Raw genomic sequence first — 26,007 nt, 5'->3', positions numbered from 1 at the left:
ATAAATGAAAGATAATAATTAAACGAAACACTGGGTGTCATATTGGGGTCACCCTCAGCACCCCGCGTTGAAAGCATATTGGGGTCACCCTCAGCACCCCGCGTTGAAAGCATATTGGGGTCACCCTCAGCACCCCGCGTTGAAGACATATTGGGGTCACCCTCAGCACCCCGCGTTGAAGGCATATTGGGGTCTCCCTCAGCACCCCGCGTTGAAGCTCACGGAGTCGTTACCTTGGGATGTTTATCCCAGAAACCCAGCGATCATCGATCTAGGCCATTTGGTTGTACCCGTTTAACCGCAACCAAGTGACTGCCGGTACTTTGCCGCCGGAACCTTCTGCCCCCGGCCACTTAGCCGCTAACAGCCTAAACACCCATACCCTATAACCCCATACCATAATCTCTTACCCTAAAACTCCGTACCCTAATCCCTTACCCTAAAAAATCCTACCCTAAATCCCTTATCCTAAAACTCTCTACCCTAATCCCTTAACCTAACACCGCCTACCTAAAATCCCGTACCCTAATCCCTTACCCTAAAACTCCCTACCCTAATCCCTTAACCTAACACCGCCTACCTAAAATCCCGTACCCTAAACCCTTATCCTAAAACCCCTACCCTAACCGCTAAAACCCTGTAAATTAAACCCCCTACCCTAACCGCTAATAAAACTTACTTCAGATGTGGCAGCCGGCGGGGATTCCAGAGGTGGAGGATCCATCCGCGCCCGATCGCCGGCGGTCATTTTGTCGCGGCGAAACCCCCAAATATCCCATTCTGGTGATCATTGGGCTTGTACATGTCACTGATCAAGTGGCCCACAGCACAGCCACCGAGCCACGTACACACGTGGGCAGAGCAATGGTTACTGCTGGTTTACTGTGCATTGTGAAGCCCGGCAGATTTAAAGATGGCGGTGTGGGGGTTCAAATCAAGGGCACAAACACCCTTTGCAGTAAAGAGGTCGTGTGCATCTATGTATAAAGGTATTTTTCATGTCTAGGTGAGAATCCCTGTGCGATGTGTTGCTGATCCCTGGCAGTGATAGGGTTAGTGACAGAACCCGCGTGTTCAGGTAATTTCTGACCAGTTTCTTTGGCCAAAGTTTGATGACCTTTTATTAAATTAATGTTTAACATCCAAGTTGTGAAAAAACGTCATTGTAACTAATGAATGCATTTGATATTTTTTTACACGTTTTGCCCTAGTTGCAGAAGGAAGGAATATGAAAGATATCCGCCTCTGCAAACTGAGTGTTATGTACAGGATCGGAACAATGGTGCCTGGCACAGACGTGCCCCTTATGGGATATCTTCTGGCTTTGATTTGATGAGACCAAAAACAATCCCAAGACCTTTTGTAAGAAATGATCATGTAAGAAGCCGCATGCGATGTAATACCCCGCAGGGAGACAGCGCCCCTTATTCTGTAAGGCGTGATTGGCAATGCCATCTGCACTTAGCACACCTTACAGAATAAGGGCCAATTATGTCTCAGATATTTCTCTAGAGCATTCATATGGAGTACAGTTTTGGGCACCACTCCTAAGAAAAGACATTATGGAACTAGAGAGAGTGCAGAGGAGAGCCACCAAATGAATACGGGAGATGGACATTCTAACTTATGAGGAGAGGCTAGCTAAATTAGATTTATTTACATTAGAAAAGAGGCGTCTAAGAGGGGATATGATAACTATATACAAATATATTCAGGGAAAATACAAGGAGCTTTCAAGAGAACTATTCATCCCACAGGCAGTACAAAGGACTCGGGGCTATCCCTTAGGCTAAGGCCCCGCTCCCAGAGTCAGCGCACCCGCACTGCTGACAGGCGGTGCGCTGAGATACACAGACCGCGATATGCGGTCTGTAGGGAGCGGGAGCCGGAGCGGGAGGTGGGCGGGTGGTGGGCGGTTTGACAGGGAGGGGGGGCGTGGCTTGAGCGGAGGGACCCGCTACTCTCCCCCCCCCCCCTCCCTCCACGGACTCGGGCTGGAGCTGGAGCTTCGGTAAGTATTAAACACACACACACGCAGGCACTCATACATACATACACACACACACACACACACAGGCAGGCACTCACGCACTCATACACACACGCGCGCACACACAGGCAGGCACTCACGCACTCATACACACACACACACACACACACACACACACACACAGACAGACAGAGGCAGGCACTCACGCACTCGGGCACACACATACACACACAGACAGGCACGCACGCACACACACAGACACACACACAGAGAAAGGCACTCACCTGCTTTCACTCCACACTCCTCCCCGCTCCCCGAAGCCTCTCCTCCTCCCGCAGCCTCCCCTCCCCATTGGCTCACAGCCACACCACGTCACGCGTCAAAGCTAGAAAACACCATTCTCTGGTGTCTCCAGCGGCTGACGCGCGACAGCGTGTAGTCAGCTGTGCCACCAGTGGGGACCGGGACCGGCTCGCGAGGATTCCCCTGCTGGTGGGGAACTCGCTACATTGCCGCCCGCGCCAACGAGCGCAGCGGGACCGAGGCCTTAAGGTTGGAGGAAACGAGATTTCACCAGCAACAAATGAAAGGGTTCTTTACAGTAAGGGCAGTTACAGTGTGGGATTCATTACCCATGGAGACTGTGATGGCAGATACAACAGATTTGTTAAAAAAATGGTTGAACATCTTTTTAAAAAGGAAAGGTATACAGGGATACACCAAATAAGTATACATGGGTAGGATGTTGATCCAGGGATTAATCCAATTGCCAATTCTTGGAGTCAGGAAGGAATTTATTTTTCCCCTTATGAGATATCATTGGATGATATGTCACTGGGGTTTTTTGTTTGCTTCCTCTGGATCAATAAGTAAGTATAGTATATATATAGGCTAAAGTATCTGTGGTCTAAATTTAGCATAGGTTGAACTTGATGGATGTACGTCTTTTTTCAACCTCATCTACTATGTAACATGGTTTTCTGGAGAAGTAGCCCTGGAAACATGCTATTTACAGCTGAAAACAGGGATCGAAGTGTGGACCAATAATATACAATATATGATGTGGCTGATGGCTATAATATACATTGTCCTTATTAAAACACGGCTTATACTTGCTTGCACATACAGGGGTATTTGTCTATGTGTAACATATAATGTAGATGCAGTAGATGAGAGAACTGCTAGCAGCAAAAAGCAAGTAAATTCACATGAGAAAAAGTGATGATATTTTACAGAAATAAATCAAGCAGCCACTTCTCAAAAGTAAGACCCAGCTGACCTATTTAACCTTTACCCAAACAGCTGGATGTAAGATATCAAATGAACTGAAGACGCCACGTTGCATAATTCCCATACAACAAACATCAGGACGTGATGCTGGCTGGAACCATTATTGGAGCTGATTTCAATACATGCCTCTTTCATTTAAAAATGACATCCTTGTGAAGGTTAAATGGTTAATTTATTATCTCCTAATTCCTTACATGCATCATGGTCAAAACACATGACAATTAAGATAAAGCTGTTGCTATCGAAATGCCTGCATACATGTTATATAATATATAAATAACGTGACATTTCCCAGAGGGTCTCGAAAGCAGCAGCTGTGCAGTGAAGACCAACACTGCACCTTGTGCTGCAGTGACGTGAAGGAGTCCCCTCTGGATACACAGGGGTTAATAGCAGGTAGTTGCACACTTGGTGGCTGTCTCAGTGCCCCGGCTGATAGTAAAAGGAATACTTGCTCAGGGCCCTGACATTACCTTTCAGGTGAATTCTCCACGTTGCTTTGTGGAAAGGAACATTCGCCTTCTCTTGCAGTGCTGGGGGACAGCGCTCTTCTCATCCGAGACTATTCCTCGCCTCTGATATCCTCCTCTGAAATGTATGCTGCTGCTAACGCCGCGACCGAGCGATCTGCCAATAATTGCTGCTTACTTATTAAAAAATCTCTCTCTTAGCAACTATTTCTTAGTTCTGCGGGTGTGCGCTCCTCCAAATAATATTCATGCTTCCATCTGTGCTGTGACAGTGACAAGACAAGGATCTTAAAATAGCCCTCAGATGTCAGGTATAGTCAGTGCAGGGGACACGCTAAGGACAGGTGAACAAGCGGTGCAGGGGACACGCTAAGGACAGGTGAACATGCGGTGCAGGGGACACGCTAAGGACAGGTGAACATGCGGTGCAGGGGACACGCTAAGGACAGGTGAACATGTGAAGCTCGTGCTCCCCGACTCTGCAAATTGGCCAAGTAGTTAGCCTTGGAGGCACAAACTTCTGCAGTCATGTTACAGTGCACCGGGCTAAGATCAGCCAGTGCAGGGGACACGCAGAATTAGTGTTTGCACCGGGCTAAGATCAGCCAGCGCAGGGGACACGCAGAATTAGTGTTTGCACCGGGCTAAGATCAGCCAGCGCAGGGGACACGCAGAATTAGTGTTTGCACCGGGCTAAGATCAGCCAGCGCAGGGGACACGCAGAATTAGTGTTTGCACCGGGCTAAGATCAGTCAGTGCAGGGGACACGCAGAATGAGTGTTTGCACCGGGCTAAGATCAGCCAGTGCAGGGGACACGCAGAATTAGTGTTTGCACCGGGCTAAGATCAGACAGTGCAGGGGACACGCAGAATGAGTGTTAGCACCGGGCTAAGGTCAGCCAGCGCAGGGGACACGCAGAATTAGTGTTAGCACCGGGCTAAGGTCAGCCAGTGCAGGGGACACGCAGAATTAGTGTTTGCACCGGGCTAAGATCAGTCAGTGCAGGGGACACGCAGAATTAGTGTTTGCACCGGGCTAAGATCAGCCAGCGCAGGGGACACGCAGAATTAGTGTTTGCACCGGGCTAAGATCAGTCAGTGCAGGGGACACGCAGAATTAGTGTTTGCACCGGGCTAAGATCAGCCAGCGCAGGGGACACGCAGAATTAGTGTTTGCACCGGGCTAAGACCAGACAGCTCAGGGGACACGCTGAATGAGTGTTTGCACCGGGCTAAGGTCAGACAGCGCAGGGGACACGCAGAATTAGTGTTTGCACCGGGCTAAGACCAGACAGCTCAGGGGACATGCAGAATTAGTGTTTGCACCGGGCTAAGATCAGTCAGTGCAGGGGACACGCAGAATTAGTGTTTGCACCGGGCAAGATCAGACAGCTCAGGGGACACGCAGAATTGGTGTTTGCACCGGGCTAAGATCACTCAGTGCAGGGGACATGCAGAATTAGTGTTTGCACCGGGCTAAGATCAGTCAGTGCAGCGGACACGCAGAATTAGTGTTTGCACCGGGCAAGATCAGACAGCGCAGGGGACACGCAGAATTAGTGTTTGCACCGGGCTAAGGTCAGACAGTGCAGGGGACACGCAGAATTAGTGTTAGCACCGGGCTAAGGTCAGCCAGTGCAGGGGACACGCAGAATGAGTGTTTGCACCGGGCTAAGATCAGCCAGCTCAGGGGACACGCAGAATTAGTGTTTGCACCGGGCTAAGATCAGCCAGCGCAGGGGACACGCAGAATGAGTGTTTGCACCGGGCTAAGGTCAGCCAGCGCAGGGGACACGCAGAATTAGTGTTTGCACCGGGCTAAGATCCGTCAGTGCAGGGGACACGCAGAATGAGTGTTAGCACCGGGCTAAGGTCAGACAGCGCAGGGGACACGCAGAATTAGTGTTAGCACCGGGCTAAGGTCAGCCAGCGCAGGGGACACGCAGAATTAGTGTTTGCACCGGGCTAAGATCAGACAGTGCAGGGGACACGCAGAATTAGTGTTTGCACCGGGCTAAGATCAGACAGCGCAGGGGACACGCAGAATTAGTGTTTGCACCGGGCTAAGATCAGACAGTGCAGGGGACACGCAGAATTAGTGTTTGCACCGGGCTAAGATCAGACAGTGCAGGGGACACGCAGAATTAGTGTTTGCACCGGGCTAAGATCAGACAGCGCAGGGGACACGCAGAATTAGTGTTTGCACCGGGCTAAGATCAGACAGTGCAGGGGACACGCAGAATTAGTGTTTGCACCGGGCTAAGATCAGACAGTGCAGGGGACACGCAGAATTAGTGTTAGCACCGGGCTAAGATCAGACAGCGCAGGGGACACGCTGATATGGCGCGGTTCGTATCTTTGATGGCACCAGGGGACCTTCCGCTTAAAAATGCGACATGAAGCGGTACAAATATGGAAGGAAAATGATACAATATAGAATAAATACGTTAAACGTGATTGTGACGCGTAACTTTAATTCATGTTGAATTTCCATTTGTAGATGTTTTGCTTTGTTCTCAAAAATTAAAATCGGTGAATCCTAATAGCTAATTAATCTATATTCATCCCCAAAATGATACAAAGCTTTTTTTTTTTTTTTTTTTAACAACGCAGAAGTATTTCGTTTATGAAACAAATGCTGGATTTATTCGCTCCTCTTTCGTGCTATAAACTCATACAACGGAGCACAGAGGTTTCCGTCCTGTTCAGATCTGCTGTTAGCTACTTGTACTCAGCACTTACATTAATATATACTTGTGGACACTTGAGTTACCAAGAGCTGCTCTCCGTTCTGCGCGAGTCGGGAGAGATGTTTCTGAGATAAATCACGAGGAAAGCAGACACTTTACTGAAAGATAATGGATTACATTAGACCGTGCTCGTCACATTTAATGGCTGCTTTATTTGTATTTATTGATGTATTTCTGCCTTTGTGAAAAAAGAAATCTTTGCAAATGGCGTTTTTGGGCGTAAAATTGACGCATGAAAATGACAAACCGTGCAGCACTTGCGTGCAGCGTCAAAATCGCCAAGTTGAACCTGGTGCAAATCTTAAAAAGTCTGTTTGTATCGTTAGCGCAGAATGAAGTTTCTCTGTAACAACGAGTGGGTTTCCCGCAGCACGGAGGTTTCATTACATAGGTTAACAGTACGGCTATTATTAACAATACTACACTAATCATTTATATTTAGTAGTACAAGTTACACATACAAACGTACACAAAATTCTGTTTCCATTTAAATTGTATTAAACAGGCACTCAACATGATCACGCAATGCGCGAGACTTCAATTCCAAAGCGCATGAAGTCACAAAACGACCTTCATACCACACAACACACATTTTAATTCAAGTGTGTGTGTGTGTGTAAATATAAATGTACCCACAGTGTATACAGTGCTTTACAAAAGGTGTGTGTGGATTGGGAGTGTATATCAATGGTGAGGGTAGGTGTGGAAATGTAAGAGGCGGTAGGTAGCGTTACTAAAAGTGTGCGTAGATACTATGTGGTTCCTATTGGTATATAGGGATGGAATTACAGAGTACTTGTATGTGTAAGAGACAGCTGTGTGTGCTGTATGATATGGTATCATTTATACATTTTATAAATGATAAAATATTCATTATTGATAAATTATACATTTGAATTAAAATTGAAATAAAATAATTAACTTATTATATAAAATAATTATTTTATTTTTAATTATAATGTATATTGCTATATTGTTATTGCCAATGGACACATACACACACCCCTATACCATACTAAGTGAGGTTATTAGGAATAGGGCTCAGATACTAAGTGAGGTTATTAGGAATAGGGCTCAGATACTAAGTGAGGTTATTAGGAATAGGGCTCAGATACTAAGTGAGGTTATTAGGAATAGGGCTCAGATACTAAGTGAGGTTATTAGGAATAGGGCTCAGATACTAAGTGAGGTTATTAGGAATAGGGCTCAGATACTAAGTGAGGTTATTAGGAATAGGGCTCAGATACTAAGTGAGGTTATTAGGAATAGGGCTCAGATACTAAGTGAGGTTATTAGGAATAGGGCTCAGATACTAAGTGAGGTTATTAGGAATAGGGCTCAGATACTAAGTGAGGTTATTAGGAATAGGGCTCAGATACGAAGTTAGGTTATTAGGAATAGGGCTCAGATACTAAGTGAGGTTATTAGGAATAGGGCTCAGATACTAAGTGAGGTTATTAGGAATAGGGCTCAGATACTAAGTGAGGTTATTAGGAATAGGGCTCAGATACTAAGTGAGGTTATTAGGAATAGGGCTCAGATACTAAGTGAGGTTATTAGGAATAGGGCTCAGATACTAAGTGAGGTTATTAGGAATAGGGCTCAGATACTAAGTGAGGTTATTAGGAATAGGGCTCAGATACTAAGTGAGGTTACAAGGAATAGGGCTCAGATACTAAGTGAGGTTACAAGGAATAGGGCTCAGATACTAAGTGAGGTTATAAGGAATAGGGCTCAGATACTAAGTGAGGTTATTAGGAATAGGGCTCAGATACTAAGTGAGGTTATTAGGAATAAGGCTCAGATACTAAGTGAGGTTATTAGGAATATTATAAAATAAATAAAATAATAATTTATAAATGATACATTTGTGACAGGGCTACTTGTAAATTTGTGCGTAGAGTAAAGTGCAAATTTGTTTTCTTGCAATTAGTGCACCACTTGTGTCTGTCTTTTCTGTTTTCTTTTTGCTGGGCCCAGCTATCGTTACTCTATGTTCCCCTAAACTTTACTAACTTTTCATGTGGTGTCCTGAAGGCAGTCACATGGAGGCAGGAATGGTTTATTTGCTGCACAATTAATGTATTTTACACATGCAGGCAGTTCTAGCAGGGATGAAGGGGGGCTAATTATTAATGGCCAGGTATAATAAATATAGACAAACTCTTACCTGAACTATACCTGTGGCAGGATTTGGTAAGGTGGTTTGGTGTTTGCTGTTGGGCAGAATCTGTAAAAGGAGAGGGCGGTTCCTGCCAGCAATACCATATATGGTGGATAATACCATTTGTAGGGGTTTAAAGGCAGGTGATACTGCAATTGAGTAACTTCTTATTTTGCAAGAGTAAAAACATGCAGTTGATATTTACTTTTGTTTTGTTGTAGAAAACTGTATTTGTGAGGCCAAGTTTATGTTTTCTAAATTTGTGTATTTTTTGGAAATGTTTCCCCTGTGTGGTTGGCTGAACTTGGTTTGATCCTAAATGAACCAGGTGTCTGATGCTATTTAAGGAGGGATCAGCTGGAAGATCAGAGTGAGAGTGGAAGGTGAAGGTTGTACTTCACTGCAGATATTATTATTATTATTATTATTATTATTATTATTATTATTCTTATTATTATTCTTATTCTTATTCTTTGCTGCTGCTTCTAGCTGGTACATAGAAATCCATCTGTACAAACTGTCAAATGAATAAACCTGTCCTGGTTTAGCAACGAACACTTGTCACTGTCTGACTTCCTGATTTTTTTCTCTCATATGGACGCAACCTCCCACAACATTATAAGTAAAATAAAATAATTTATAAATTATTTTATGTTAATTACAATGTATAATTTTATATATTTTATCATTTATAAATTATACCATCATACAGGAATCGAACGCTGGACCTTTCATTTACAAGACCAATTCTCTACCTGCGACGCACAGAATTGGTGTGGTCTAACTCCAAAAACAAACTTAACATATTGTACACAGTGTAGTCCAGTGCACTGTGCTGCAGAGGTTAAGTATATTTATAGAGTCTGTGACATCACACCAATTCTGTATACCAAGGACCATTCATATGCTATTAGCAATTCTCTACCTCCAAGGCACAGGGATTGTGTGATGTCACAGGCTCTAAAAGCGAACTTAACATATAGTACACAGTGCAGTCCACTGAGTGTGCTGCAGAGGTTTAGTATATTTATAGTCTGTTTTAATACACCAATCCTGTGGCGTAGCAGGTAAGGAATTGGTACTAGCAAATGAAAGGGGGGGATAGGGGTGTTACACAAGTAACACACTCACACTGCCCCTGGTAGGTTCCTCTCCTGTGTGCTATGGGCATGTGACTGGTGATGGACATCAGAGCAGCCAATGACAAAGGCCGTGGAAGAGGTGGGACTAAGAGGAAGAGGAGACTTTAAGAGGGGCGGCCATGACACATGGAGCCAGATCTGCATGAGCCTGAATGCGTTCAGGCTCGATCGAGTGTGACCCAGGGCCAGTCTGAGTCCCGCTGAGAGAGAGTGGAGATCTAAGGGAGGGAGGACAGTACCGGGTGCAGCAAGGCCCAGCAGATCCACAACGGAAAGTGCACGGAGTGTCGATCACCCTCGGAGGGGACCGAAATGGCTGCAGTTACAGTGGTGCAGAAGCACATTTGGGAAGCACAGGCCTGCAACACTTAGTGCATTAAGAGCTCCCATGGTGTGCCGGCACCATCATATTGGCCCATGTACCCAGGATCGGGTGGCCAACTCCTAACTGACACTGACGCACACCTGCGCAGCGCTTATGTGTAGTGTTGTGATATAAACTGTATTATGTGTGTAGTGTTGTGATACAAGCTGTATTACTTGTGTAGTGATCCTGTGTTGAGGATCACTGTGTTCTGGAGTATTAGTATCTGTCATATAACCGCTTTTATAACACAAACGCCACGTGTTTATTTCCTGCTGTTTGACCTCAGCCAGGTGTGGCACATTGGTTATCATATAGGTTATCAAGCTTGAGCAAGGACCGAATGAGGTCCAAAACGTTGCTCTGGATACATTGGTTTGCCTCATGTAATGAATAAATACATTTTTGCTTCCAGAGTGCTGCGGACTTCTTTCACTATATATATATATATATCTTGGAGAATGGGTGGATAGGCTCAAGACCCTGTGTAAGCCCTATTGGATTTGCTCTTGCTCCTGCTGGTTTTAATGAATGCATTGGCACCAGTACATTGGTTCATTGAGACTACACACCTCTGGTCACCCAGTAGTATACACTAATGTCTGGTAACTTGTTTCCTGTTCTCCTCCTGTTCCGCTCTAGTTCTCGTTGTCACCTAGAATCCTGAGGTTCTGTTCTCTTCACCTAGGTTTGGTCCAAAATTGGCCTCCTGTTAAATCTGTTGACTGCCGTGTGCAGTCAAATAGGGATTTTTACCTTGGAATCATATGTCTCTCAGTCTAACTCACCCTCATTTTCTAGTTAGCTCACCCTCATTCTCTGGTGCTAGTCTAGTTAGCACAGCCTCATTCTCTGGTGCTAGTCTAGTTAGCACAGCCTCATTCTCTGGTACTAGTCCAATTAGCTCACCCTCATTCTCTTGTGCTAGTCTAGTTAGCTCAGCCTCATTCTCTGGTACTAGTCTAGTTAGCCCAGCCTCATTCTCTAGTGCTAGTCTAGTTAGCTCGCCCTCATTCTCTGGTGCTAGTCTAGTTAGCTCACCCTCATTCTCCGGTGCTAGTCTAGTTAGCTCGCCCTCATTCTCTGGTGCTAGTCTAGTTAGCTCGCCCTCATTCTCTGGTGCTAGTCTTGTTAGCTCACCCTCATTCTCTGGTTCTAGTCTCGTTAGTTCACCCTCATTCTCTGGTACTAGTCTAGTTGTAAGATGATCATCTATTTTCTTGAATCATCTGCAGTTTTAGTTGGCATCTGTAAATTAATATTCTCGTTTTTTTAGTATTATGTCTATATCAATTATTCTTCTGTAACACTTAATTTTATTTTAAGTTTGCATATATTTTTATATTGTATGTATATTTCTAGTGTGGCATAGTACAATATATATATGTTTCTTCACTTTGAATGTTCTCCCTGCATTAATATATCTCGTAATTGGCATAGCTGAGTACACTTTCAGGCTAATTATACCATATGGCTGTATCTAAGCAACTATGGGCTATTTAAGGAGCCTGTGTACTCTGCTATGCATACCCTGATCAAGTCAGGTGGACTGTGACGAAACGCGTAGGGACTTAACTGTGTTGTGTGACACGTCATCACGCTAGCGTGAGCTTCTGAGCTCAGAGAAACTCCACCATTGATTGATTCCATGCGGATGCGAGTGAATGTTTGTCTCTACACCCGGACTGGGACCATCTCCAGCACCGCTGATCCGGGGGGGTACTACTGCCTCCTACACTGCATCCTCAACTACCGCAGGATACTACTGCCTCCTACACTGCATCCTCAACTACCGCAGGATACTACTGCCTCCTACACTGCAAGACTAATAGGGTGGGGACTGTAGGGGAGATGGAGCAACATAATGGGAATAAATGTACGGCCATAAAACCCAGTCATTGGGAGGCTCCGTGATGGCAAAAATAGAGGAGGGCAGGGGAGGGAAGATGAGCAAACGCAGTCCCAGGAAGAGCCAGAAAATCTGCGTTGCCCCAAAGGCGGACGCCTGATGGGGCTCCCCAAGTGCTGCTCCCCTCGGCACGGGACCAGCGTGCTAAGGGTTAACATTTGCTTATAGTTTGTGGAACATCAACCCCGCCCACTTGTAACGGGTGCTCACCACAAACAGGATGGAACCGCGAGCCTGAGGCGAGACCGCGTCCGGAGTGCAGAGTGATGGTCGTATAGCCGGGTCAGGGTTGGAGAAGTTAGAATAGTCGTGATGCTCGCCGTGGTCAAGGGTTGGAGAAGTCGGATGGTCGTTGACAGTAGTCGGGGTCAAGGGGTAGAGAAGGTAGAGATCCAGATGCAAACTGAGGTCTAGGATTGGAGAAGTCGGGGGTCCTGGTACAAGCAGAGGTCAAAATACTATGGGAACAAGACAGGAGCAGAATGCACAAGGCAACAAAACAAGGCAGCAGGATGCTTGGGTAAGCACTACGTTACGAAACGAAGATTATGCTCAGCCAATTTGCAACAGGGATTGGTGAGCATATAAAGGCCTGATAGCCAATGAGCAGGGTGCCCGCAGCTGCCACTGCAAACATCATTCAACCACCCGATCTTCAGCCGCCCAATCGGTCGTCAGGGGGCGGAGTGTGGCGCAGGTGCAGGATGTTGAGGTGATCCTGGGTCAGCGTTGCGTGTTGGAATTAACCCCCGCATGATCCTGGTAGCGTGACACCTGCGCGTAGTTTCCTCTGTTTCATGGCACGTCACCTGTGTCGGCACAGGATGTGTCGCGGGGGCGAAGCCTAAGCCCAAACCCTGTGGGATCCTCTTGCCAGATAGTGCAGCGCTTGCGCGTAACTTTCTTGGCTTGAGGTGCGTCACATGTGTCATCACAGAACCTGTCACGGGGGCGGGGCCTCAGATCGATCCTCACACCACTGGAATGTTAATGAGCCAAGAAGACAAAGAACTTTGTATTCATAGCTGCATTGAATCTGAACCCCCCCCCCACCCCCTCACCCAGTGTACATCTGCGTTGCCCCCAAGGCGCACAGCCTTTGGCGCAGCTGAAGGGCAGCCAAAGGGTGTGAGCCGTTTGGTGATGTTAAAGCTTCTCTATTTCAATCTGAAACTCACCAGCCCTTTATCCCATGCACCCAAATTATCCAACTCTATCTGTCCATGAAATGTCTGTGAATTGACTTTATAACCTCTGTTCTCTTAATGTAACCATGTATTGTTATAACTCTGTGCCCAGGACATACGTGAAATGAGGGGTAACTCAATGTATTACTTCCTGGTAAAACATTTTTATAAATAAAGTTAAACATATACAACAATATAAAAAGGGGTGCAACGTGGAGGGGAGGACAGCATGAACTGAGTGGCCTGACCCCCCTGACTCTCCCATGTTATCATAGTAGTCTCTCTGGAGTCGAACCTTAGTGGCCCGTTACCTTGATGGCATTAGTATGAAGTTAGTCTGAAATTGATGGCGTGATCCAGTAGTCCAGTCCAGGTCGACCTCCTCGGGCGAGGGTAGTCCTTGTGTTTTTGCTTGGGCCTGGGAGCTGAGCCTTTGCCTAGGAGAGAGTCCTTGGTGGGGGGGGGGGGCGACAAAATCTACTAATGAAAAAGATAGAAATGGACATATCTCCATCAGGAGCAAGATCTCCCAAAACCTGAGTGGCTTGAGGGAACATGGTAGAGTCACAGGGATCCCCATGACCCGCATGAGGACCAATGAGTCCAGGAAAGAAGAGGTAGGCCAGATCAGGAACCTGAAATGAGGGTAGACCACTGCCGCAGCTTTAGGTTGCTTTTGTGCACCGATGTTTGGTCTTAGTGGCTTTGGACCAGGCAGGTCTTTGAGGTTTCGGTGAGGCATCCTGGGTTCTTGTGTTCATTAAGAACCAGTATTTCCAGGATTGATATGCATTATCATGGGAAAGCAACCGCTTACAGGGAAAACCCCACCTATACTGTATTTGATCTGGTTTCCCCGTAGAATATTTGTGAAAGTGCGAAATTCCCGCCTCTTGGCTAGTGTAGCTTCAGCCAGGTCTGGCCAAAGTTGCAGGATAGATTCCTCAAAATCTATTTAGTTTTGGGGCCTAAAACCTTCGAATTTCCTCTTTAGTTCGGAAATAGTGAAGTGGGGCAGTAATGTCCTGGGGCTTGTCAGCCATCAGATTATTTGGGATTGGGGCCCCCCTGTGAGTTTGAAGTGTCTCTTCTGTTAAGGCAGGGACCAGGGATGTGAAAAAGCACGAGAGCTAAGAATCAAGTATATCATTGCTCCCTTCCTCATCCAGATTTCTAATTATTATATTATTATACCTGCATCTATCTTTAGCATCTTCTGTATTTCCCAGGATTTCACGTAATTGCTTTTGTAAGTCAGCAATGTCTGTAGTGTGAGTAGTGAGAGGTGTGTGTGTGTGTGGGTGTGTGTGTGTGTGTGTGTGTGCGCGCGCGCGCTGTGACCTCCATCTCATCCATCTCAGTGATGTGCTCTGTAATGGAGTTAATTTCCTCTGAGACAGCCACAAAGTTGCTGGGATTCAGCATGCAGCGCTGATTTAATGTATTTAATATAGCCCAGCATTCCCCTGGCAGAGAGAGGAGGTGAGGTCTCAGCACCAGAGGTAGATTCCCTGTCGGAGCTCCCACCACGTGGCTGGGAGGGGCGCCATGTTCCGCCGGTCGCACTGGCCATTACTTTAAGAATTTTGCCACTTCCCGAGGGGGCGACTTTTTGATCTGGATAGCATGTCTGGAAGAGGTGTTCTGAAGATGTCTGGGCCCAGTTTCGTGTGTGCCAGTCAGCGTGGTCCGCTTGTGTGAGATGCGCTGTCCTCACCTGCATGGAGCTTACTTATTTCCCAGATCACGTGGACATGCCCCACCCATTAGTCTTCTTGTTAATGATATACAATGGCCTACATACTTAGTAGCCTCTTTTGGCAGCTCCAGGCATTACTTATTTAACATCAAAAATAAAAAAGTTATCAGGTGTGCTAAGTGAATATCACCAAACAATGTGTCATAAGGTTATAACTTGCTATGTTACACTTGTTAAACTATCTCAAAATGGGTGTAGGAACTCTACATAAAATAAGTGTGATAAAAAGTGCATTGGTGACAATAATATTGGGACTGAATTATGATGACACTCATTTAAAAAGACTCACCTGTTATGATCTGCTACATACCCCTGAGGAAGAGAATCGTATTCACGAAACGCGTAGGGCATTGTGGGTATGCACCCACAACGTTAGTACAATATCACCTGGATCTGGAGGCGCATGGTGGAACGAGACGGAGCAGTCGCGACCTGAGGTTCGCAGCGCGGACGCGGAGGCAGACCCGCTGGGTGCTCCATTGGTAGTAGCACTCTCCTCCCTTCATTCCCCCCTCCTTCTCGCCTTCTGGGACAGTCCTGTCCATGCGGGAGAGACACGGCTGCTCCGCCAGCGTTGGCGGTATATTGGAGTGGAATACACTGAGCAGGAGACTATCGGACGTCGCATTTCCCTGATCGGAGCAGCAGCCTCAACGGACGGAGTACAGGAGCCACCTGTGGAGAACTCGGACTACCTGGCCGAGCCTCAGACAGGTGATATATGCGATAAAGAATTGTTTGCCTGTTAGGGCATTACTGTATTTTATATTGTTCTTTTTATACGTGAAAAGGTTTTACATGATTCCGTGTCCCTGCGCTTTTCTAGATCCATGACTTATTTGACGTAACCTTATTCAGCCACGTTAATATTTGACATATTGTAAGTTTAGTGGATAAGGTGTGCTCAAGATAATGGCTAATTACAATATAATTCGCATATGCTCGGGAGAAGGAGCAGCTCAGTGAGTAAAGACACTGACTGGCACTGAGTGTGAAGCAGAGAACCTGGGAGAAGGAGCGGCTCAGTGAGTAAAGACACTGACTGGCACTGAATGTGAAGCAGGGGAGCCTGGGAGAAGGAGCGGCTCAGTGAGTAAAGACACTGACTGGCACTGAATGTGAAGCAGGGGAACCTGGGAGAAGGAGCGGCTCAGTGAGTAAAGACACTGACTGGCACTGAATGTGAAGCAGGGGAACCTGGGAGAAGGAGCAGCTCAGTGAGTAAAAACACTGACTGGCACTGTGTGTGAAGCAGGGGAACCTGGGAGAAGGAGCGGCTCAGTGAGTAAAGACACTGACTGGCACTGAGTGTGAAGCAGGGGAGCCTGGGAGAAGCAGCGGCTCAGTGAGTAAAGACACTGACTGGCACTGAGTGTGAAGCAGGGGAACCTGGGAGAAGGAGCAGCTCAGTGAGTGAAGACACTGACTGGCACTGAGTGTGAAGCAGGGGAACCTGGGAGAAGGAGTGGCTCAGTGAGTAAAGACACTGACTGGCACTGAGAGTGAAGCAGGGGAACCTGGGAGAAGGAGCGGCTCAGTGAGTAAAGACACTGACTGGCACTGAGTGTGAAGCAGGGGAACCTGGGAGAAGGAGCGGCTCAGTGAGTAAATACACTGACTGGCACCGAGTGTGAAGCAGGGGAACCTGGGAGAAGGAGCGGCTCAGTGAGTGAAGACAGTGACTGGCACTGAGTGTGAAGCAGGGGAACCTGGGAGAAGGAGCGGCTCAGTGAGTGAAGACAGTGACTGGCACTGAGTGTGAAGCAGGGGAACCTGGGATAAGGAGCGGCTCAGTGAGTACAGACACTGACTGGCACTGAGTGTGAAGCAGGGGAACCTGGGATAAGGAGCGGCTCAGTGAGTACAGACACTGACTGGCACTGAGTGTGAAGCAGGGGAACCTGGGAGAAGGAGCGGCTCAGTGAGTGAAGACAGTGACTGGCACTGAGTGTGAAGCAGGGGAACCTGGGATAAGGAGCGGCTCAGTGAGTACAGACACTGACTGGCACTGAGTGTGAAGCAGGGGAACCTGGGATAAGGAGCGGCTCAGTGAGTACAGACACTGACTGGCACCGAGTGTGAAGCAGGGGAACCTGGGAGAAGCAGCGGCTCAGTGAGTAAAGACACTGACTGGCACTGAGTGTGAAGCAGGGGAACCTGGGAGAAGCAGCAGCTCAGTGAGTAAAGACACTGACTGGCACTGAGTGTGAAGCAGGGGAACCTGGGAGAAGGAGCGGCTCAGTGAGTAAAGACACTGACTGGCACTGAGTGTGAAGCAGGGAAACCTGGGAGAAGGAGCGGCTCATTGAGTGAAGACACTGACGGGCACTGAGTGTGAAGCAGGGGAACCTGGGAGAAGGAGCGGCTCAGTGAGTAAAGACACTGACTGGCACGGAGTGTGAAGCAGAGGAACCTGGGAGAAGGAGCGGCTCAGTGAGTAACGACACTGACTGGCACTGAGTGTGAAGCAGGGGAACCTGGGAGAAGCAGCAGCTCAGTGAGTAAAGACACTGACTGGCACTGAGTGTGAAGCAGGGGAACCTGGGAGAAGGAGCGGCTCAGTGAGTAAAGACACTGACTGGCACAGAGTGTGAAGCAGGGGAACCTGGGAGAAAGAGCGGCTCAGTGAGTAAAGATACTGACTGGCACTGAGTGTGAAGCAGGGGAACCTGGGAGAAGGAGCGGCTCAGTGAGTAAAGACACTGACTGGCACTGAGTGTGGAGCAGGGGAACCTGGGAGAAGGAGCGGCTCAGTGAGTAAAGACACTGACTGGCACTGAGTGTGAAGCAGGGGAACCTGGGAGAAGGAGTGGCTCAGTGAGTAAAGACACTGACTGGCACTGAGTGTGAAGCAGGGGAACGTGGGATAAGCAGCGGCTCAGTGAGTAAAGACACTGACTGGCACTGGAAGCAGGAAGTGCCAGTGAGTAAAGACACTGACTGGCACTGAGTGTGAAGCAGGGGAACCTGGGAGAAGGAGCGGCTCAGTGAGTAAAGACACTGACTGGCACTGAGTGTGAAGCAGGGGAACCTGGGAGAAGGAGCGGCTCAGTGAGTAAAGACACTGACTGGCACTGAGTGTGAAGCAGGGGAACGTGGGATAAGCAGCGGCTCAGTGAGTAAAGACACTGACTGGCACTGGAAGCAGGAAGTGCCAGTGAGTAAAGACACTGACTGGCACTGAGTGTGAAGCAGGGGAACCTGGGAGAAGGAGCGGCTCAGTGAGTAAAGACACTGACTGGCACTGAGTGTGAAGCAGGGGAACCTGGTTCAATTCCCGGTGTCGGCTCCTTGTGACCTTGGGCAAGTCACTTTATCTCCCTGTGCCACAGGCACCAAAAACATAGATTGTAAGCTCCACGGGGCAGGGACCTGTGCCTGCAAAATGTCTCTGTAAAGCGCTATGTAAAACTAGCAGCGCTATACAAGAACATGTTGTTGTTATTATTATTATTATACCGTTTTTTACCACCACTCTGTTATATTACTGACTGTTTAAAGCTGCAGTTCATGCAATGTGTGTTTTTTTTAATAAATCAGTTCTGTAGTAAGAAAAAATACTTTTAGCATTTTCTGTTTTAAAAAAACAACTTTGAAAGACCAATTTTCTTGTATTCTATTTTAACAAGCATGCTTGTTCCTATAGCAACGATTTACATTCCCCATATTTAAAGATGTCGCCAAACTTTGCCAATCAATAGACGGAGAACGAATTGACCGGCAGATATGCAGTTTTTTTTAGGTAGGTAGAGATTGCCCACATGAAACTATTGAAGTAAAAAAAAAAAACTAAAAAAAAAAACCGGGAGCCTGAACTGCAGCTTTAATGCCACATTAGATGCCCTAACAGAGCATTGAGCATCTGGGCAATGGTTAAATGTCTGAAGATACTGAGACCCTTTCATGTCCCTCAAATCTTCTAGTAATCTTATTGTACATTAAGACCCCGCAGGTGAATTAATTACTGCTGTTCTACTGTCTGTGGGGGAGGAGGAGGGGGAGGAGGAGGGGGAGGGGGAGGAGGAGGGGGAGGAGGAGGGGGAGGGGGATGGGGAGGGGGAGGAGGAGGGGGAGGGGGTGGAGGAGGAGGAGGAGGAGGAGGAGGAGGAGGGGGAGGAGGACGGGGAGGGGGAGGAGGAGGGGGAGGGGGGTCAAACAATGGAAATGTGTTACATTTAAAATCAAGGCGAAGTGCAGCATTTCCCAGATCACAAACGGATGCCCATGGGTGTAATGTTCAAGGTCCCAAGGTTCAACAACGTATCCGGCCGTTCCTCCTCCTCTTACCGTGCCCCCCAAAACTGGAACAGGCTACCGGAGACTCTCACATCCACCACCAGTCTAAGTTCTTTCATAACTAAGGCCGTCTCACATTTTAATCTGGTCTCTAACTGTTACACACGCCTATAACATATCTCTTACTGTGCATGCAATGTCTTATATATAATGTATACCCCTACTCACTTATGTAACTGTGTTTGTAACCATGTATCTGTTATCATAACGCTGTGCCCCGGAGACACGTGAAAACGAGAGGTAACTCTCAGCGTATTACTGCCCGATAAGACATTTAATAAATAAATAAGTAATAAGGAGGGGTTGCTGTGTTCTTCAACATTCAAGGAGCCACATAACAAGCTTCAGGTTTTAAACTTATCAGTGATACATCCAGTGAGACAGGAAATGTATATTTAAGGATGGCAGCTTCCCCTGAAAAAAAAACAGGACATGCACAATGTCCACAAATAGGGATCTGTCTTGTGGCCGATATGCTGCCAACCAGTACACCCTTTTTGCTGCCAGAGGGGACAAAGCGGTAATCTCTGGCATCCAGAGGGTACTTTTCAGCGGTTTAATCAGAACTAGCATTGTACACATCTCACACTTTCCTGATACGGATACTGTAACATGATTTAAAGAGGTTTACAAATAAGCACACCAAAAAAAATGTACGTATTCATTTAAAAGCTGAGACAACGTTACGGTCTGCACGGAAGCCTTCATCAGGACAGCAAATATAATGAATGCATCATGATCTCTGTGCCGCATGAAACGCCAACTCGGCTGTCTGAATAAAGATGCGAGGTCTTTCTTTGCATTGTGGCGGGCTCAGCTATTCATTCATTTATTATTATTTGTGTATTAGGGTGCGTGCGCACACACCAGCACCCATTCTGATTCTTGTTCCTTTACCGTGCTCCTTTTCATTTGCATCTATTGTTGGTGTGCAGAGTTTGACTTTATTTGTGTATCTGCCACTTCACACGCACCCTTTGTATAATAAAAGCAGCACCTCTGAAAGAACTGGTACCACACATCTCACTGGCTCCTGAACAATCACACTGCAAAGTGAATCACACGTTCCTGTTACCTGGAATGGAGACTGGCTATTGTAGTTTTTGATCTCCTTGTTGGCTCCTCTGAACAGCAGAACTTTTGCACAGCTTTCCTGCAATAAAAAGTGAAGAAGCTGATGTAGATGCGATTCATAAAGTTATTTGTAAGTCTAAAGTGTCCCATCTTCCTGCCAGTCTGTCCTGAGAGAGGGTTTCTGTGACAAAGAATAAACTACTCTGGGCAGAATAGAACCCATGAGTGCGATCCACCAAGTGAATCACAGTAGGGTCAGGCTTTTAATGGTTTATATGAGTAATATCTCACATACTATAATTATCTTACATGGGTACATATCTTGATGGGTCTCATCAGTGTCGAAACGGCTGTCTGTGGGTGGTTTTCTGGGTATGCACCTTAACCCTGGCTGTGCTCAAAGCTGTGACCATGCAGCAAGCTTAAGCCTATAGGGAACCATGTTAAAAATGGTTATTGAGGCAAAAAGTGACACTGTGTGCTCATTTGCATGTCATTTCCCAGAATCCCTTGCTGCAGTGGAAGTGCTGTATGCTGGGTGATAATGGGGAAAGGCGGGGTTGCAGACCTGCCTAAGACATGCAGATGAGCATACAGTTATATTTGCATATTTGCTTTCCTGTGGAGGGTTTTTGTCACTTTTTTTACTCACCATAACTTAACTCAGTATTATGGTTTAGCCTATCCCATAGCCTCTCTTGCATTCCCAGTAAAATCAACCCCACACTGATGAGACCCATCAAGGTCGAAACGGCTGTCTGTGGGTGGTTTTCTGGGTATGCACCTTAACCCTGGCTGTGCTCAAAGCTGTGACCATGCAGCAAGCTTAAGCCTATAGGGAACCATGTTAAAAATGGTTATTGAGGCAAAAAGTGACACTGTGTGCTCATTTGCAAGTCATTTCCCAGAATCCCTTGCTGCAGTGGAAGTGCTGTATGCTGGGTGATAATGGGGAAAGGCGGGGTTGCAGACCTGCCTAAGACATGCAGATGAGCATACAGTTATAATTGTATATATATATATATATATATATATATATATATATATATATATATTTACAGTGGTTGACAAATCACCAAAAAATCTACTCGCCATCTAGTACCAAACATGTGCTGCTTGGGCCAATATTTACTCGCCCGGGGGTTAAATACACTCGCCCGGGGCGAGCAAATGTATAGGTTTGTCGAACACTGTATATATATATATATATATTGTGACAAACGGCTTACTCCGGGGCTACGCCGTCTGTCCGGGACTGTTAGAACACGGTCTTTTAGGGTAGGTTAAATGATGAGACGTCACGTACTGTTCCTTTAAACAGGCTATGCCTGGTTTATTCAGTCCCAGGCACTGAGACTGCCACAGTTTAAACAGAAAACAAAGCCAAACAAAAAGCTGCTCATCTGAGCGATAACTTAAACTTAGATGTCCCTGACTCAGAGTTGGAAGTGGCTTGTCCACTTCCACCAACAAAATAAGTACCTTTGCAGTCTTTAGACAAACTAACAGAATGAATGAAGCGGTTTGGGAAAGAGGCTTTCTCACCCCTCTGCAGTTCAGCAGCCTTCCAGGCTCTTGGGCGGGGCCCAGAGGAAACAGGAAACAGGTCTTATATACCTGAACTCTAATCAGCATGACAGGTGACAGAAAACAGGCAGCAGACAAACTGTGGAATGGAGTGCCTGTACCACGAGGCTGCCCTGTTCAGCTTAGACAGGACAGAAACTGTTCAGTATCCTGGGAGCCCTGTATATGGAGTTTATTACCAACCCCTGGTTTCTGTCACATATCCTCCCCCCCAGCTCAGACCTCGAGGGGTGAGCGACCATGGATATTAGGGAGTGCATCCTTGACAACCCGTCGGCATTGCCATGTTTGTGCCCCGACCTGTGTTCCACAGAAAATTTAAAGGGCTGTAGGCTTAGGAACCACCTGGTCACCCTAGCGTTCTTCTCCCTATTTTGACACATCCAGGTAAGGGGTGCATGATCTGTGACCAATCGGAACTTTCTCCCCAACAGATAATACTTGAGTGTCTCTACAGCCCACTTTATTGCGAGACACTCTTTCTCGACTATGGAGTAATTTTTCTCCTGGGGATTTAGTTTCCTACTTAAATAAAGGATGGGGTGCTCCTCCCCTTGAGACTCCTGGGAGAGTACCGCCCCCAGCCCTACCTCAGATGCGTCGGTTTGGACTACGAACTCTTTGGAGAAGTCAGGTGTGACCAACACTGGTTGGGCACAGAGAGCTTCTTTCAGGCTTCTAAAGGCCTGTTCGGCTTCGGGGGACCACTTTACCATTAGCGGTCCTCTTGCTTTTGTGAGGTCGGTTAGTGGGGTTGCCTTAGTTGCAAAATTGGGAATAAACCTCCTATAGTAGCCAATTAACCCCAAAAAGGTCCTTACTTGTTTTTTTGTGACTGGCCTTGGCCAATTTTGTATCGCCTCTACTTTGAGTGTTTGTGGTTTGAGTAACCCTCTACCAATAGAATACCCCAGATACTTGGCCTCCTCCAGACCAATAGTGCATTTAGCGGGGTTAGCAGTTAGTCCAGCAGACCGAACTGCGTCGAGCACAGCTTGGACCTTTGGAAGGTGGGACTGCCAATCTTCACTATGGATTACCACATCATCCAGGTAGGCGGCAGCGTACCGAACATGTGGTTTTAAAATTTTATCCATCATTCTTTGGAATGTGGCGGGAGCTCCATGTAAGCCAAAAGGCAGCACCTTATATTGAAAGAGGCCGTCTGGGGTTGAGAAGGCTGTTTTTTCTTTTGCCCTTTCTGTGAGGGGAACCTGCCAGTACCCTTTTGTTAGGTCTAGGGTTGTGAGATATCGGGCTTTGCCCAGTCTCTCTACAAGTTCATCCACCCTGGGCATAGGATAAGTATCAAATTTTGACACCGCGTTTAGTTTCCGGTAGTCATTACAAAACCTTGTTGTACCGTCTGGCTTTGGGACTAAAACTATAGGGCTGTTCCACCCACTTTGGGATTCCTCAATTACGCCTAGTTTTAGCATTTTTTTAACCTCTAAACTTATAGCCTCTCTCTTGGCCTCTGGGATTCGGTACGGTTTAAGGTTAACTCGGACCCCCGGTTCAGAGACTATGTCATGTTTAATTACGTTAGTTTTACCTGGCTGTGTAGAGAAGATTTCTTTGTTCCTTCTCACTAAACTCTGGACCTCTCGTTTCTGATGCACGGACAGTGTTTCAGCTATGCTAACCTCTGGGTCAGTTTCTTGATTCTCTGACGGACCTGGGGGTACTAGGGTTAACAAGACCTCTCTATCTTTCCAGGGCTTGAGTAGGTTTATATGGTAAATTTGCTCAGGTTTCCTCCTACCTGGCTGCCTTACCCTATAATTTACTTCTCCCACTCTTTCCAAGACCTCATATGGCCCATGCCATTTAGCAAGGAATTTACTCTCCACGGTGGGAACCAGAACTAGTACCCTATCACCTGGAAAAAAAATTCTGACCCTAGCACCCTTATTATACGTATTCCTTTGTGCTTCTTGAGCTTTCTCCATGTGTTCCCTCACTATGGGTAGGACTGCAGCAATGCGGTCCTGCATTTGGGCAACATGCTCTATTACACTTCTGTAAGGGGTAACCTCGTGTTCCCAAGTTTCTTTGGCTATATCCAGTAAGCCCCTTGGATGTCGGCCATACAATAGTTCAAACGGGGAGAAGCCTGTGGATGACTGGGGAACTTCCCTAATGGCAAATAACAGGTATGGTAACAAACAGTCCCAGTTTTTCCCATCCTTATCGACCGCCCGGCGTAACATGCTCTTTAAGGTTTTATTGAACCTTTCCACTAAACCATCTGTTTGTGGATGATAGACTGAGGTTCTGAGATGCTTGATTTTTAGGAGTTTACATAGCTCTTTTGTTACTTGGGACATAAATGGTGTTCCCTGGTCAGATAAGATCTCTTTAGGAATTCCGACCCGGGAAAACAGAAGTACTAACTCTTTTGCTATGTTTTTAGCAGAGGTGCTACGTAGGGGAACTGCCTCCGGATATCGGGTAGCATAATCTAATATTACCAATATATGCTGATGTCCCCTAGCAGACTTTATTAGGGGTCCTACTAGATCCATAGCAATCCGGTCAAATGGTACCTCTATTATGGGAAGGGGTACCAATGGGCTGCGGTATGCTTTGAACGGGGCGGTGATCTGACATTCTGGGCATGAGGAACAATAGTTTGTAATTTCTGCCAGAACCCCAGGCCAATAAAAGCTTCGGAGAACCTTTTCTTTTGTCTTTTCCACCCCTAGGTGTCCCCCCAATGGATGACTATGTGCGAGGTGTAATACTACGTTACGGAATGTCCGTGGTACCAACAATTGTTTAGTTGTAACTGATTTTCTTTTATCAACCCGATATACTAGGTCATTCTCTACCTCGAAGTAGGGGTAAGCAAGTGACCTATCTGGTTGGCCATGAGTACTATTCTGGTCCCGTATATTTCCCCTTGCTACCGCTAATGTGGGGTCCTCCCACTGGGCCTTCTTAAAACTCCCAGGACTGACCTCTAGGTCAGCGAGGGTCTTATCCTGTACTGGGGTGGTAAGTGCCTGATCAACATCTTGATTTGGGGTATTCCCTACCAAAGTAGTGATGGGGAAGGGAATTTCACAGCACTCCTCCTTTTCCCCTTTCTTATTTGGGCCCTCGTCAACCTCCATTTCTGAAAAAGGGAAAGGATTTGTTTCTTCTAACACTTCGTTATGGTCTGCTATTGAACTCTGGGCGCTATTCTGAGCTGGGGACCACATTTTTAGAAAATGGGGAAAGTCGGTCCCTATTAACACATCATGTGCCAGTTTGGGTACAACACCCACCTTAAAATCTAAAGAACCAAATTCTGTTTCAAAAAAAACATCAACAGTGGAATATTCATGATTATCCCCATGTATACAACAAATTGCCACTCTTTGTGAACTGTTTACCTGTTTCTTCTTAATGGGCAATAGGTATTCGGACACTAGTGTGACCATACTCCCAGAGTCAAGAAGTGCCCGAACCCTCTTACCATTAACCTTTACAAATGCCCACAGATGGTTATTCAAGGGGTCCTCTGGGCTAGGGCCCATACATTGGGACAACAGCGAATAAGGTTCCACGCTGTTGCATTGCATGGGCTCATCATTTAGTGGGCAGATTTTTGCTGTGTGGCCCCTCTCATGACAATTTACACATTTAGGTACATAGTCTGTGTCCCACTTAGAGCCTTTTCCCGGCTCCCCATGTTGGCTATTGCCCTTAGTGTGCGAACCACTGTTGCTGGTGCTGCGTGAAGGTGGTCGCCGCTCTTCAGCTCCCCTTAACCCCGGTACCCTTTTACCGTCTCTGGAAGAGTCCTGGAACCTCGGGCAGTGGGGTTGCTCCACGACTGTGGGTTGCGGGTGCTCTCCTGCTGCATTGTACCTTTCTACGAGGGCCACAAGCTCATCCGCATTGTGGGGGTCACTCCGACTGACCCAATGGCGTAAGGCAGAGGGAAGTTTCCTCAAGAACTGGTCCATGACCAACCGTTCCACGATGTGGCTTGCTGAGTTGATCTCGGGTTGTAGCCACTTCCGGGCGAGGTG

General features: G+C 46.8%; 1 protein-coding gene across 7 annotated transcripts in view; it reads right to left on the bottom strand.

Moving 5' to 3' along the window:
- The window catches only part of SHANK2 (SH3 and multiple ankyrin repeat domains 2), a 468,530-nt gene that overhangs the window by 294,729 nt on the left and 147,794 nt on the right, over window positions 1-26,007 (bottom strand). For all 7 annotated transcript variants that reach the window (XM_075567606.1, XM_075567608.1, XM_075567607.1 and 4 more), the window contains one exon: window positions 20,397-20,474. In XM_075567606.1, coding sequence (XP_075423721.1) covers window positions 20,397-20,474 — 78 coding nt within the window. The remainder of the gene's footprint in view (window positions 1-20,396; window positions 20,475-26,007) is intronic.

Source organism: Ascaphus truei, chromosome 12, assembly GCF_040206685.1.
Source record: "Ascaphus truei isolate aAscTru1 chromosome 12, aAscTru1.hap1, whole genome shotgun sequence".
Classification (NCBI taxonomy): Eukaryota; Metazoa; Chordata; class Amphibia; order Anura; family Ascaphidae; genus Ascaphus; species Ascaphus truei.
This window is presented reverse-complemented; position numbering and strand designations above follow the sequence as displayed.